A 15480-nucleotide genomic window follows, 5' to 3' on the forward strand; every position below is an offset into this window, starting at 1 on the left:
TAAGGATTGAAGAGGAGTCTCGTTCTAGAGACAAGAATATGGAAGAGTTCAATGAGGGAACATCCAAGGCTAATGCCATAGAAAAACCCTCTCAATTCAAAGGGAAGACTCACAAGAAACCCCAATCAAAGAAAGATACTCATCTAGCTCCAGGAAAGAATGAAGGATAATTCAAGGATATGAGATGCCCTTGTTTTGTTTGTGGCAATAGTGGTCACTTGGCTAGAGAATGCAAATATCAAAAGCCCCATAACTAAAGTTAACACAAATAAAGAGGAGTTGGTTGTCATTTTAAGTGAGGTGAATGCCATCCAAGGAAAGGTGCAAGGGTGGTGATATGATACTTGTGCCACCATTCATGTAACCTATGATAGAGAGGTCTTTAAGACTGTTGAGGAGTCAAAGGATGGGCATGAGATCCAAATGTGGAATGAGCAAAGGTCCAAGGTGTTGGGCAATGGGAATGTTGATCTTTACTTCACATCCAGAAAGAAGGTTCTTTTGACCAGTGTGTTGTATGTTCCTGATATGAGTAGGAATCTTGTGAGTGGGAATTTGTTGAGCAAACTGGGCATCAAGGTGGTGTTTAAGGCCAGTAAGCTAATCTAATCTAATGGAAAATATTTTGTGGGAAAGGGTTATGTTTGTAATGGGATGCTTAAATTGTGTACCATGAACAATGGTTTTGATAATAATTCACGCTCATCTTCCTCTTATGTGCTTGGTTTTGATTCTATTACTTTATGGCGTAATAGATTTGCTCATATAGGATTTAGTATAATTAAAAGAGTTATTAAATGTGGTTTAATTGTATGCAATGATGTTGAGCATGAAAAATGTGAATTATGTGTTAAATCTAAGATGGTAAATAAACTTTTTCCTAGTGTTGAAAGGAAAACTAATTTGTTAGATTTATACATAGTGATTTGTGTGAATTGAATGGAAAAATTACTAGAGGAGGACATAGGTATTTCATTACCTTTATTGATGATTGTTCTAGATTCACATATGCATGGTAAAAATAAGGATGATGCCTTTATCATGTTTAAAATCTATAAATTTGAAGTTGAAAATCAATTGGAAAAGAAAATTAAAGAAATTAGAAGTGATAGGGGTGGTGAATACTTTTCCAATGAATTTAATGTGTTTTGTGAGATACATGGTATAATACATGAATGTACAACCCCTTATACTACCCAACAAAATGGTATAGCGAAAAGAAAAAATAGAACCTATGTTGAAATGATTAATGTTTGTCATATTCTAAACTGGATTCCTCTAAAGAAGAATCAAATTTCTCCTTATGAGATATGGAAGGGAAAGATGCCCAACCTAGGATATCTCAAAGTGTGGGGGTGTCTTGCTTATTGCAAGAGCACGGAGCCTAAAAGGACCAAGTTAGGTCCAAGGACCATCAAATGTGTGTTTGTAGGCTATGCCTCAAATATCAAGGCTTATAGGCTATTAGACTTGGAGTCTAATATGATAATTGAATCAAGAGAAGTGGAGTTCTTTGAGAGTTTGTTGTATAGTAACAATAAGCCTCAAGAATCAATCTCATTGGAAGGAACTCAAGAGGAGTTACCTTCAAGGGTTGTAGAGCAACCAATATTGCCTAGAAGAAGCCAAATGCTTAAAGAGAGTGGATCACAAAATCAAACCTCTCAAGTGGAGACTATTTACCTAGTTCGTACAGAATGTCCGTACGCTTACGTGTTTTAGCTCCAAAACTTAAATTTAAATGCTCTAATCTCATTGGTTGAGTCTAATGAGGATCCTATACTATTTAAGGTGTTAAAATGAGTTAATTGGTGACTTGATCACTCACCTCTTTTTCTCACTAAAGAAGAACACACACACTCTCTGTGTAGCTCTAAGATTACTAGTTTTCTCCAAGATCTTCATCAAGAAAGATTGAATTGCACTGGTTGTAGCTTCAAGCATCTTCAAAGGATGGCTAGGAATAGAGATTTTTGGACAACAAATCTTCATTTGTGTCAAGCCTTGTCACTTTTGTGTTTCACATAAAATCATAGCTTGTGATTTTATGTCCCTAGGGTTTTGTTCTTCAAGGAAAGTCTGCTCTAAACTTTATCCATTGTGTTTAACTATTTTATGAGATTGATTTACTTGTATGATTTTTTCATTGAGTTGTAATACAAACAAAGGTTTGTGAAGTCTAATCCCATTAGATAGTGCTAGCCCTGAGGGAATGACACAAAACTCTAATTACTTTAGATAAGGCCAAAGGAAAGCCCTTGCATGGTAGTGTCTCATTGACCCCATGTATGATCATCCAATCTTGATATGCCCTAATGAGGTTCACAAAGTTTCATGTACCATCATATGGTGGAATCTTTGGCATCTTAAAGTCATTTGGTTTAATGGTGGCCTTTATCTCTTTGGTGAATAAGGGATCAATTTCTTTGAACTCGCTCGTCAGGGTTGGAGCTCTTATCTTGATGGCCTCACGCATCATTTTCACGATCATTTTTGGGTCAATGACCGTAAGGCTATATATTGAGCTTGAGTCTATGACTATTACCACGATGATTTTTCTTTTCTCGTTGATCTTATCTCTTTAAACAACATCGTTCTTTTTGTGAAGGACCATCCTTAGGTACTTAAGGTTAAGTTCTTCTCCATTCTAGTCACTAGATGCCAAGGACATATTGATAGGTGTTTACCCCTAGCTTAGGTTGATGTACATGTGTAAGTAATTCAAGCTTAAATCTTCCTAGCCTCTGCTTGTAACTTTCTCATGTTCTTCTTGTTGAAATCGAGTCCACCATGCAATCTCCCACATTCCTCGTCCTCGACCTCCACTAGTAGGCCAACCTCAAGAGTTTGGGTAGCCTTTACCAAATAAAGCCTCACTAGTTTCCTTTACGGCAAACTCACCAATGTTTATAGGGAGATTGCTCTAGCACATGTTGTTAACCACCTTAATATAATGTTTTATTAGGGAAATTAGAGTTATGGTGGATAAGAAACACACTAAGACCATTATTCTTGCATCAAACTATTGGTAAAAAAAAATTCTTTGTATACTAGTGCAATAGGTTAAATATGAAGACATTGCTTGAACTGAGTTTGAGAGTTAGGCTCCATCCTCAAGGTAGGTTCAAACCCAACATCAAGTTGTTACTTCTTTCTTAGGGACTTGTCTGTCATACTATTTTTTTTTATTTACGATGTTGGTAGGGGGGTCATACTAATGTGATACCTAACAAATGGTCTCCAATGGAGAAGTTATGATAATAATAAATAAGAGCGAATGCGAAAGAAAACGGAGTAAAAATAAAAAGAGAGTCTAAATCTCAAATTTCAGCTGAGAATAAATGAGGTAGTCAAGCTCCTTTTTATCGAAAGTTTTGGACTGCTTCAAACTGTTAGATCATAGTAGGCACCTAAAGGTCGAGCTTGAGTGGTTGATCATGTTAGTGGTAAGCTATTTGTAGCCTAACAAGGATTCTAGCCTAGGAAGACATAAATGAGGCTCCATCCATAGAAACCATCCATTTCTAAGGTACGGGGTTGTTAGGTTGCACGAGCGCCTTACCTAGATTTGGGGGATACAAGAGTGGCATGTGGCACTATTTCTCATGTGGCCTATTGGAGGACTAACCTATTGATTGGATAAAGGTATGAACCTACCTACCTTTAGGGTTGCCAAAGTAGACTCGTAGGTAAATTCTAGCGATCTCGGGGTATGGAGAAATCCATGGGATCCTTAGACTAACACTTGGCGAATTATGATGTAGGAAGCTTAAAGAGATGGGCAAAGGCCAAAGCCCATTCCAATGTTGTAAGTGCACAATTTGGACCTCATAAAGCTCACAAAGAGTTCAACTATTTTGTGTGAAAAACCACCATCAACCAATTCAATATTAAATGTATTGAAACCACATAGGTTATAGATTTTAAATGCAAAACTCTAATATGTAGGGGTGTTCATTAGTCAGTTTGGCCGGATTATAACATATTTTAATCAACCCAATGTAAAACTCAAGTTGCAAAAATCCAACTCTAACCCATCCAATTAAGAAAAAAAAAGTTTAACCCATCCAATGTTTTAGGCGGTTTGGTCGGGTTAACCCGCCTAACCCAATCATAAGTTTTTTTTTTAAATGTTCAAATAATTAGATTCAAAAAATTAAAAATATAGTATACATCTTCCAAACTTAGTGATGCATCCAAAACGGGTATGTTTTAAAAATTTATAGCTCGCAAGTGCACGAATCGTATATGAAATATAGTGTTCGTGTAAGCACAGGATCGAACCCAAATGAGTTGTCTAAAATAAAAAAGAAAACTATTTAAATCAAAATTAATAAATTCTAACCTAGCTCCAAAGATTGATGAGATTTTTGTATAATGAAAATGAAATAAAAGATAATAATAAAGAACTTAAAGACAATATATAAAAATAACTTAATAGTAGAAATCAAGATGGTAAAAGAAAGATTATTAAGATAATAGAATCCACAAAATATAAGTTCAATAATATTTATAAGTACATTGATTTCCAAGTTTTAGTAATAGTAGAAATTAATCAAACCATCACTTATTCAAATTAGATATTCTATTTAAGCACAAGTTTTCATAAAAATATAGGATTTATCTTCACTTTTAAAATTATAATTTCAAAGTATTTAATGTAAATCAATCTAATGAAATAACAAATAAATCAATGAATATTATTTATAAAGCAAAACATAATATTTTTGTTCTAAGCATTTGATGTGCACAATATAATGGCACACCTTAATCAAAGAATATTATGATTTTGCACTAATGAAGAACAAAGTGTAAATATGTGCTAACAATAAAAATACATGATATTTAAGATGAAAGAAGATATTTGAAAAATAAAAATCCATAAACTTTGTTGCACAAATGGGAAATCAACATTCAAAATAAATATTATTTAGTTACATATTGTTTCATCATCACCTTAATAATCTTAAAAAGATTAGAAACTCATAACTAGAATAACAAATACAAACTAAAAATTACAAACATAAATAGGAAAATTTGGAGGAGGAACCCCCAAAATTTTCCTCTAAAAACTCATAGAAAAAATGACCAAAAAGATGAAGAGAATAGAGAGGTCTTGAAAGTGTAGAATTTGTGTAGTGTAACCTCTCTAAAAAATTAAGCACTCTTAAATAGTCTTGAAAAATCTCTATTTATAGCCAAAATGATAGTATTAAAATAATCAATTTAAATTAATTAAATTAATAATAATATGGCAAATATGGGTAAATTATAGGGTGTAATGATGATGTTTTGAGGTAAAATGTGTAAAAAAGTTTGGGTAAAAAAAATGGTATTTTTGGACAAATGGGACAAGGGGACAATGTGCTTTTGTTGGGCTTAAAAAATGGAAAAAGGCAAGGTTGTGGCTGGACTAGGCAGGCTTGTGGCTGAAACGTGAGGTGCAGCTGGGCAAAGGGAGTTGGGGTGTTGGGCCAGGCAGGCTTGTGGAAGGCCCACGATGGCATTGGTGTTGGCAGGTGCTGACTTTGGTGGCAATAGCTGAAGGAAATGGCTGGACGTGCATCAGGTGTGGGTGAGAGGAAGCTTGCTGGGAGGAGCTGCTGGGCCTTCTGGGCGTGGGCCTGGTTCTTGGGCTGAAGAGAAATATCATTTTGTTTTGTTATTTTCTTGAAAATCTCACTTTCTTTTCTTCATTTTTCTTGCTTTTCAAGAGCCACAAATGCAATAATTTTCCTACAAAATAAATATAAAATAAATCATAATAAAATATTTTCAACTATAAAATAAATCAATTTAATTTTTTTAAAAATATTACTTATAACTTAATTTATATTTAATCATTTAAGCTCAATAATACAACATTTTTTTACCAAAAATTAAACAACAATAATTCAAATAATTAACTACAACATTTTACAACAAAATAACTATAAAAACAAACAAAAATATAAAAAATCAAAATAAACCCAATAAATTCAAAATTACTTTAAAACTTAATAAATCAATTAAAAACTCAAAAATTAAGCAACAATTAGCACATAAAAAGTGGTCAAATAACTCTATTTTGTAGAGTTATCACTTAGACATATTATTCTAAATTAAAATTTTAAAACATTATTCTAAATTCATTGTTAAATTTTTTAAAACAATATTTAATAATACATATAATATATGTAATAATACACGTAATATATGTATATATAAATTAAAAAAAAACTCTTAATTGATTTATTCGTGTTATATTGGATGGGTTGGTATAATTCTCAAACCGCTCAATATAATAATTGAGTGGTTTGAATTTTTGTCGAGTTATTCAAGTTTCAGTTTTAACGGTTTTTTCGGTTTAGTTTAGACGTTTTATTTGGGTTGGGTAGTTTGCCAAAACTTTTGCCCAACCATACTAATATGTTGTGACTAGAGAGTAGAAAGACAAAAAAATAGAAGATTAACATACCCGGAAACCACATCGTGTGTGTGTCTAGGTCTAGGAGTGGTACTTGCATCAACGAAAACGATGCAGTGTCTGGGCCTTTTGCTCCCGTGTAAGCCCACTTAGCCTTAACATCAAACCCATTAGCAAATCACTTTTCTTTATTTTAGATTTTTACATAAAATACTTAATTTTGTTAAAAAATTATATTTTTACCATCAATTTTTTTTTTTTTTGTATTTTTAAATTTAATTTAGGTTGATAAAGTGAATTATTTTCATGTTATTTTTTAGTTGTTTTTTCTCTAATCGTATTTTTGTAATTATCAAACTTTGAATATGCTGTTTTTTAGTACTTATTTTAAAATAAAAATTAAGAACGGTAAAGAAAATATGAATTTAAGAAAAAAAATGGAAAGAGCTTCTCTCTCTCAGTTCTGAGGTCTCTTTTTTATTATTCATATCATATCCTATAAAACCTAAAACCTTTTCGTGACTTTCTCTTACTGCATAAACCCTTGTGACTATATTTCTGAGCTGAAGCCAAAAGGTACCCAGATCGTCTCAATTATTTTCTTTGCGATTCATGCTTAAAGCGGATTTTTTTTTCTTTCAATATTTTCATATTTTTACTTTGTAAAGGTTTTTTGTTTTTGTAAGAAACGTTGGAATATGAAAATGGTGAAATTATCAATTTTGATGATTTGATCCAAGATGTAAGTTCTTTTTTTGGGTTTTTCTTTGTATGGGTTTTCTTTCTTGCTAAACAACGAGGCTAAGAAGTTCGGTTAATTTGAATGTAGGTTTGAGTTTAATTTCTTGTGTAACAATTTAACCCTTTCTTGTTTTGTTTTTAAGAAGTGAGCATAGGAAAAATGCTTTGGTGAATGGAATTTTAAGAAAAATGTAATCTGATGGAAGGAATGAAATTTGATAGCTTACTTATTATTTTTAAATGATTTGGCTCATGGTTTCTTTCATTTGAAAAATATATTGAAATGGGTATTGATGTAGTCTTATGTTATGTCCAGCAATTTAGAAGATGAATTTTAATAATGTCAAAGTTCCAAAAGTTCCTAGTGGTGGTGCGCTTTCTACCTTGCTTAAGGTGGGGATTATCTGTGGGATTGGTGTGTACGCAGCTGCAAACAGTCTCTACAATGTTGAAGGAGGTCATAGAGCTATTGTGTTCAATCGCATTACCGGTGTGAAAGACAAGGTTTATTGTTTTTCTTAAATTCTTCTAGATAAAAGCCGTACAAAAGCAATAATTAACAAACGTTCTTATAAATACCATCTTGGCCTGAAGCTAATTATAATCATTAGATTTTGTTTAGCAGCATCAATCATTGAATCAAAATTTTATTATGCTATGCCAATAAGATTTATGCATGTTCGTACTTAGCCTTGTAATAGATCGTTTTAGCCGTGTGCTGTAGTCTTGACATTATTTTTTTCTTTGCTTTCCATCATCAAAATTGTCTTTCATTTATACATTTATGGTAATTTTATCTTTACTTTAAGATTTCAGTTGTGTAGTTACATGCAAAAAAAGTAGAGAGCTTACATGTTTATTGTGCAGGTCTATCCTGAAGGAACTCACTTTATGATTCCATGGTTTGAAAGACCTGTTATCTATGATGTTCGTGCACGACCCCATCTAGTTGAGAGTAATTCTGGAAGTCGTGACCTTCAGATGGTATGTGTGGTTGCTGTTTAGTGTTGCTAGTAGATGTTCATTCAACCACTAAATTGTTATGTTTTCAAATGTAAAATGCTGAAACATACGTGGGTAATTCTTCCTTTTTTGGTTGATTTGAGTAATGCAAATATACATTAATGTAAGCAGCTTGTGTTTGTGGAATTTTATTCTCATTCTATTGCTTCAGTAATTTATTGTCACTGTATATTTTAATGTTTCATATATATATATGTTTTGTTTCTGTGTGTATGCTGACCTTAGTTTTGCTTTCTAGGTCAAAATAGGGCTTCGAGTTCTTACTCGTCCCGTCCCAAATCAATTACCTACTGTATATCGAACCCTTGGTGAGAACTATAATGAGAGAGTGCTGCCTTCAATCATACATGAAACTTTGAAAGCTGTGGTTGCACAGTATAATGCTAGCCAACTCATTACTCAAAGAGAGGTAATGTTTTTGAAGTTAAAGTTTATGCTTTGGGATATCTAAGTTGTTACTATCATTTCAAAGCTCTGTTGTTTGCAGATTTTCCGATGTTCCTTTGTTCCTCACTTACGTAGAAACGATTTCCCTTTATTCACTCATGCAACAATACCATTGTTAAAGGATTAAATGCTTTGTCTTGTCACTTAACATGGAACATAAAGATTCTACTTTCTATACAACAGAACAAGGTATAGTAAATTTCACTTGCCATTAACTGTTGATTGCCCTCATTCTTTTTTCTTTATAGGCTGTGAGTAGGGAAATAAGGAAGATTTTAACTGAGAGGGCTGCCAATTTCAACATCGCTCTGGATGATGTGTCGATCACTACTCTAACATTTGGGAGGGAATTTACAAATGCGATTGAGGCCAAACAAGTGGCTGCGCAAGAAGCTGAGAGGGCTAAATTCGTTGTTGAAAAGGCTGAACAAGACAAGAGAAGTGCTATTATAAGAGCTCAGGTAAGAAGGAAGACAAAATGCTCAGCTCTCATTCTGCAAATGGGATCTTTAATTTCTTTCTTCTATTTATTTACACAGTTTGAGTAGTTTTTTCCTCTGAATTATTGCGTCATACAATTTTCATTTGATCATCAGGGTGAGGCTACAAGTGCCCAGCTGATTGGTCAAGCTATTGCCAACAATCCGGCATTTATCACCCTAAGGAAGATTGAAGCTGCAAGAGAAATTGCTCACACCATTTCGAAATCCGCCAATAAAGCTTACCTGAACTCGGAGGATCTCTTGCTGAACCTTCAGGAGATGAATTTGGAGCCTGTTGGGAAAAGATAGGCATACCGTGTTTTGAGTTGTCCCATCTTTTAAATGGATTTATTAATAACTCAATGTTAAAGGCAAAGTGATTGGTAAATTCTACATGTCTTTTAATAGTTCATTTTTGCAAGAGGTCCATTTTCAGAAACTATTGTCAACGACTTTCATATCTTACACCTGTGAAATAGAACGTTCATCTATTTTAGATTTTTTTTTTTGCGTCTGTTCCAATAAGAGTTGTGGTTCCTTATGAAACATAAATACGTATATTTCTTTCCTCATTTGTCAGTTTCTTTTCTATGCGCCTCTTTTTCTATAATTGTTATAGCACGAGACCAAATGTTGCTTTTACACATTTCTTACTTCTAATAGTTTTTTTTTTTTTTTGAAACAGATAAAATAATTAATACCTCGTCCAAATCAACAACATTTACATTCTCTTAAACACAACGCGAGTGCAATATTTGTTTAGAAAAATCTATTGAGAGCTTAAATCTAAAGATGTCAAATTGCGGGTGACCATTTATACATATTAATTGATGGGACAAGTGCATCAAAGAAAAATATAAGAAACTTGTGCATTTTTTTCCTTCTTTTTTAGAGTTTGGTTGGTTCTGAACAAGTTTTTTTTTTCAATTCTTAATTGGTCTTTAAGTATTATCCACTGGTAAAAGATGAGACGGTAGCCCTATTCTATTGCATGCATTATCCCATTCGCTAACTGGAACTTTTCATGAGGAATGCTACCACACACCCCAAAATAGCACCTGCAACAACCTGCAGCAAGAGAGTCAATTTTTAATCAAAACTTACTTTCTACAACACCTTTAACGCAATCTCAATACCATGGCCCATTCACACGAACAATTAGTATCATGAACAGGCTTCCCTTTGCTTTCTCACATCCAAAACAGATATTAAACATCAATTGTAACATGATACATCCATCAATATTCAGATTCCAAACTCTCCCCTCCAACTTATACCCCTTTAATCCTAACCCGTGTATGTAACATGATAAGTTAGTATAACAAGGCTCTATCAAATTACTTCATATTAATGACAGACTCCATTTATGTATCAATGTATGTACACACACAAATATGTGACTTTCTATTTGGTGAAACAATAGTACGCTCATCAGAAGGGTACCTAGCACCAAGTACCTACTGCTGGAACTGTAAAACGACTGACAATAGCATTTTCTATATCATGACTTCACCAAACATATATAGAAGAATAAGGTAAAATAAGTTTCATTTTCTGGACAATTTTTATCCACTTACTGATAAGATGATGAACACAAGATCAAACATATTAATAGACACACTAAGATAGAAAAATCACCAATGCAAGTTTTCATGGATCGAAGGGGAAAAGTATAGTAACCTGGAGTGGTGTATGACCAAGTGAATCTCGTAAGGGTCTAACATTAGAGACAGGATGTTCTGGAGGTAGCTCGCATACTATTTGGTTCAATAGCTGCAATATGCAACGTAATAATATTATATCAGCAATTTTTTCAACTTTCACATTAAGAGATAGTAGGTATTATTCTCATCAATATAAAGCATAAGCAAACAAACAACTTAAAAATGAAATGTTAAGAGATAATTTTTCATGCGATATCTAAGAAAACAACAAGAACAGCCACAAGTAATAGTGAGCACATTTCAGCTAAAGCAACTAACGAAACAGAATAGCAATAAGTGAGCTGAAAATCTAGCAACAACTATCAGTATGCACCAAATATTCTGTAATCCAGTCATGATTCAAGAAACTGTTAGTTATTTTGAAATGCAGTCAGAGTATTTATGAAAAAATAGAGCTTACTTCAGCTTGGCGACCAGCATGGAGTCTTACACCAGAAGCGTCATACATTACCTGCAAGTAGAAATATTAGAAAAATAGACATACTATTTTTAATTGAATTCATGGACAATAATTATTTATGTAAACAATCTCAAGAGTAGAAAATGATTTCTAATATATGCAGATTCAGGCATGCTAACTACAGTTTAAATTCTAAAAGAAATAAGATTCTTCTTCTTTTAACCAGGCTCTCCACTTAACCTACAATTTTTAGGGACCAGAAAACTTTAGCAATTGCTATGTAAGAATCCAGCAGGGCTCAAACCTCAGACTTTGTGGGAGCAAACTGCATGCCTGACCATTTGAGTTACCCCTCTTCGATTAAATGAAATGAAATTATTGGCTTCTTATAAACTCAAAATTATCCATCCATCACCCAGGAAAAAGAAATAAGATATCCATTCATCATCCAGGAAGAGAAAAAAAATCTAGGAACTTGATTAGCATTGAGATCTAATGAGTTAATAGCAATACCAAAAGACGATTTTACATGTTAACATAAAATTGATCTCAGGTGTCATGTAACCATCATGACTTACGATGGGATGTCCATGAACATGTTGGGGATCCAGGTTCTAGATTTAATTTATTTTGCCCCTTAAGCCATCAGAACTAACAAATGTAACCAAAGCCGGATGTTTGAATTAACAAATATATACAAGCATGAGAGATTTTTGTTGTTAAAATCGTCAATAAACAGCGACAAAGTTGATATAAACAGAACCCCATAAACTTACATGTTAACATTAGAAATGGAAGATATTCATATATCAGCTAGATGGCTTCCTAATTTGACGCTGAAAGATTGAACAAAATGACCATGCTAACATAAAAGAATGAACAAGACCTGGTTAAGAGTTACATACAACACATGCCAAAACAACGGCGATGGCAAACGCTGGCCCTCCAGTTCCTTCATGTAAACCAATTACAACTGCAAGTGATGTCACAGTAGCTGAATGCGATGATGGCATTCCTCCAGACCCAAGCATCCTTCTCGAATCCCATCTCTTCTCCTTGTACCTGCACTTCTATGAGAAAAATATTCAAAGACAAGAAAGAACTTACAAATAACCAAGAGATTTAAGGATCAGAGAGCAAAAGCTCCAAGTGACTAAACCCATCATTGATTAAAGACCTACCTAGCAATATGCTAGAGATTCCTGCCTCCTGAAGATTGTAGGGTTCAGGACTAGTATGAAAAGTAATAAAGAGAGAAAGAGTGGAAATAAAAGAACACCAATATCTTCTTTTAACTAGAAGATGTTGTTGCGACAAATTGCGTATATTGTGCAGGCATGCCATTGCTCTAAGCATTACAACAGCTCTTTTTAGCCTCAAAAGATAAGGTACACAGAACACAAAACCATAAGTTGCCTAATCTCACGAACAAATAAGCCATTTGAAACCCAATAACATTTTAGCACTAAACAAAAGTCATTTTAAAATGGGGGCAAAGTTTCAAACAAACAACTGCTCAATCAAAGAACTTCATAGAAACCCTTTAATACCCATCAAGCAAAATCAAGTTTTTATCTGTTTGGTACCCCAGAAAACACATAAAATTCAAAATCTATAGCCTCAAAACATACCAAAAAGTTAATAATTAGGAAAGGAGAGAGCTAAGTTACCAGGTAGTGAAGAGCTTGAGAAACTGGGCAAGAGCGAAAGCAAGGAAAGCAGAGAGGAGAGGAAGGTTAGAGGGGATGATGGAGGGTTGATATGTAGTGGATCGAAAACTTGATGAGGCATCAGCGGCCGTGATGACCTCGTCCATGATAGAATATTGATTTGGGATTTTGGAATGGTATTGTTGTTGTTAGGAGGTAGTTGATTCTCTTTTCATAGAAGTGTTGGCGAGTAGGTTCTCAACCACATTTTCATTTTCATTTTTTTTATATGAAAACAATTTCTTTCCAATTTGATTGGCTCCCTCGAGTACTCGAACTTTATTCATGCAAATACTTTTTTTTTCTTCAGAAGTAGCTGGTTTTCTAAATTTTAATTAGTTTTATTTATTTTAAAAAAAACAATGATAAATTTTTATGTTAGGTTAAATTTTTGGACAATTATATGGTAGTCCTGAATAGAGCTATAAATGTGGGCCGCCCGGCCTACATTTTTCGTGCCTCCGATAAATTCGGGTCGGGCCAGGCCGGGCCCATATTCAATTTGTGCCAGGCTGGGCCCGGGCCATTTTTGAAAGAGTAGGCCCAGCACGGCCCATGGGCCCGGCCCATGTCGTGCCGTGCTCGTGCCGTGTCGGGCCCAAGTCAAGCCGGCCCACTTTCCTTATTCAGACCGGCCCACTTTCTATATTCGGGCCCACTTTTAGGCCCACTTTTTTTTTGCTAAAAAATGTGAGGATGAAAATTGAACCCTCCACCTCCTCTTTAACCATCAATGGACTTACCACCAAACCAAATACATTTCTTTGTTTAAATTATAATTTTAGATATTTTTATATACTTTTTAACAATATTTTACACAAAATTATATCAAAGATAATTATTAGAATTGTATTACCTACTAATAAATGCTAAAAATTTAACGAACAAATCTTAAAATAAATTAATATAATTATAAAAATATAAACATTGAAAAAAATAAGACATATTATCATTTTAATTTATTAATTATTGACAAATAAAAATTTATTATGATTATTAATGTCAAAATATCGGGTTTTTTATCGTGTCGTGCTTTCGGGCTAGTTTGTTCGTGCTTTTGTGTCGTGCCTTCGGGCTTGTCGTGCCGTGCCGTGCTAAGCCCATGTTGTGCCGTGCCTGGCCCAAGCCCATATTTTTTCGTGCCGTGTCGTGCTCGTGCCTCCCGGGCTCGTGCCGGTTTCGTACCGTGCTCAAAAGCCCGACCCATATTTACAGCTCTAGTCCCGAATAATGTGTCCCCAACTCTCTTCTATATAAAAAGTGTGTAGTTTGACCGTTTTTTATTTTCCATATTACTTAAACTTAAATAAAATTTAATAAATAAATAAATAATTAAACAAATTAAAATAAGATATTTTTTTAGATATTTTATAATAATAATTATTTAAAAATAATAAAATCATACATTTTATAACTTAAATAAAATTTAATTAAACTTAAATTTAAACTTCACGTATTAGAATAATATCATATTTGTACGCCCTGATTTCCCACGGGCTATTAGCGAGCTGAGATATGGCCTAATTATATCAGCCACGTGGATACCACATGACCGGAGCTGCTGTCGTCAGGTCCTACCACTTTAGCTCGAGGTAACCAAAGGTTCACCAAGATTATTTAAAGACCGCAGGTCAGGAAGGCGTCTAGCTCGGGGCACGAGCTGGAGGTGGAAGCCGTGACTCCTTATAAAGTCAACCACGCAATGTAAACGTGCATATATCAGACATCACGTGTCTGATATATCCCTGAATTCTCGGACACGCAGCATGAACGTGCGTATTCAGGCACCCACGCTGGGTTGGGTCGTGCGGCCCATTATCCCCCTTACCTGTTGATTAGACCACACTTCATTTGTCAGGTTTTAGGAATTAATCATGAATGTCACAGAAGTGACATGACGGGTAAGAAGGTCACGGGATGACCCCCCTTACCAACTCCCAGGTGCCCTCTCCTATAAATATGTAGACCCTGAGAGTTGCAAAGGGTTGGATTCTATTACATAACAAAATACCCTGTAAAAAAGACCAGAAATATAGGAATAATATTGGCTGGTAGAGTAGAAGGATTTTAAACTTTGAACCACCTAAAAACGTAGTTGTGTCATCAGTCCATTTTAAGATCATTTATCTGTTTCGGTTCATCATTAAGCACTAATCTCTTTCTCTTATTTTCTTAATTACCTGTTGGCGAAGAACCGCGTCAACAGTTTGGTGCTTTCATTGAGAGCTAGTCAGATTGGTGCTATCGCAAACATCCAACTATGGTGACCACTCGATCAAGACACGGTAACGAGGCAGAACAACATGATGGGTCGGAGGCTCATCATGCTGCCATCTCCGGTGAGCGAAACCTTGAAGTTCAGCAACGGTCGGGCAAGCAACCCATAGGCCAGGATGACACTGGAAGTTCGGCACCCCGGCCACCTAATCCAAACCCGGACTTTTACACGACGGTAGAGATGGAGAATGCTCAGCTGAGGAGTCAACTGGCAAAAGCTAATCAGCATATTAAGGAGGTGTTGGCCCGACTACCCCCTCTTACAACCGAC

At 34.6% G+C, this 15480-nt stretch overlaps 2 protein-coding genes across 3 annotated transcripts; one reads left to right on the plus strand and one right to left on the minus strand.

The window, feature by feature from the left end:
- Positions 1-6826: 6826 nt before the first annotated feature.
- Positions 6827-9597, plus strand: LOC133782344 (prohibitin-1, mitochondrial-like). Of its 2 annotated transcripts, none has more exons than XM_062221611.1 (6): positions 6827-6982; positions 7464-7651; positions 8015-8131; positions 8409-8579; positions 8866-9078; positions 9214-9597. In XM_062221611.1, exons 2-6 carry the CDS (start codon positions 7475-7477, stop codon positions 9406-9408), a joined length of 873 nt encoding a protein of 290 aa, XP_062077595.1. In that variant the 5' UTR covers positions 6827-6982; positions 7464-7474; the 3' UTR covers positions 9409-9597. The 2 variants fall into 2 exon arrangements, with proteins under 2 accessions (XP_062077595.1, XP_062077596.1); XM_062221612.1 differs by lacking the exon at positions 6827-6982 and adding an exon at positions 7129-7148.
- Positions 9598-9790: 193 nt separating this feature from the next.
- Positions 9791-13143, minus strand: LOC133782345 (uncharacterized). Its single transcript, XM_062221614.1, has 5 exons — positions 12894-13143; positions 12129-12285; positions 11224-11274; positions 10780-10872; positions 9791-10167 (listed from the first exon to the last, which is right to left on the minus strand). The coding sequence occupies exons 1-5, from the start codon at positions 13037-13039 to the stop codon at positions 10108-10110; spliced, it is 507 nt and encodes a 168-aa protein (XP_062077598.1). The 5' UTR covers positions 13040-13143; the 3' UTR covers positions 9791-10107.
- Between the last annotated feature and the right edge of the window lie 2337 nt (positions 13144-15480).

Source organism: Humulus lupulus, chromosome 6 (assembly GCF_963169125.1).
Source record: "Humulus lupulus chromosome 6, drHumLupu1.1, whole genome shotgun sequence".
In the NCBI taxonomy this organism is placed as follows: Eukaryota; Viridiplantae; Streptophyta; class Magnoliopsida; order Rosales; family Cannabaceae; genus Humulus; species Humulus lupulus.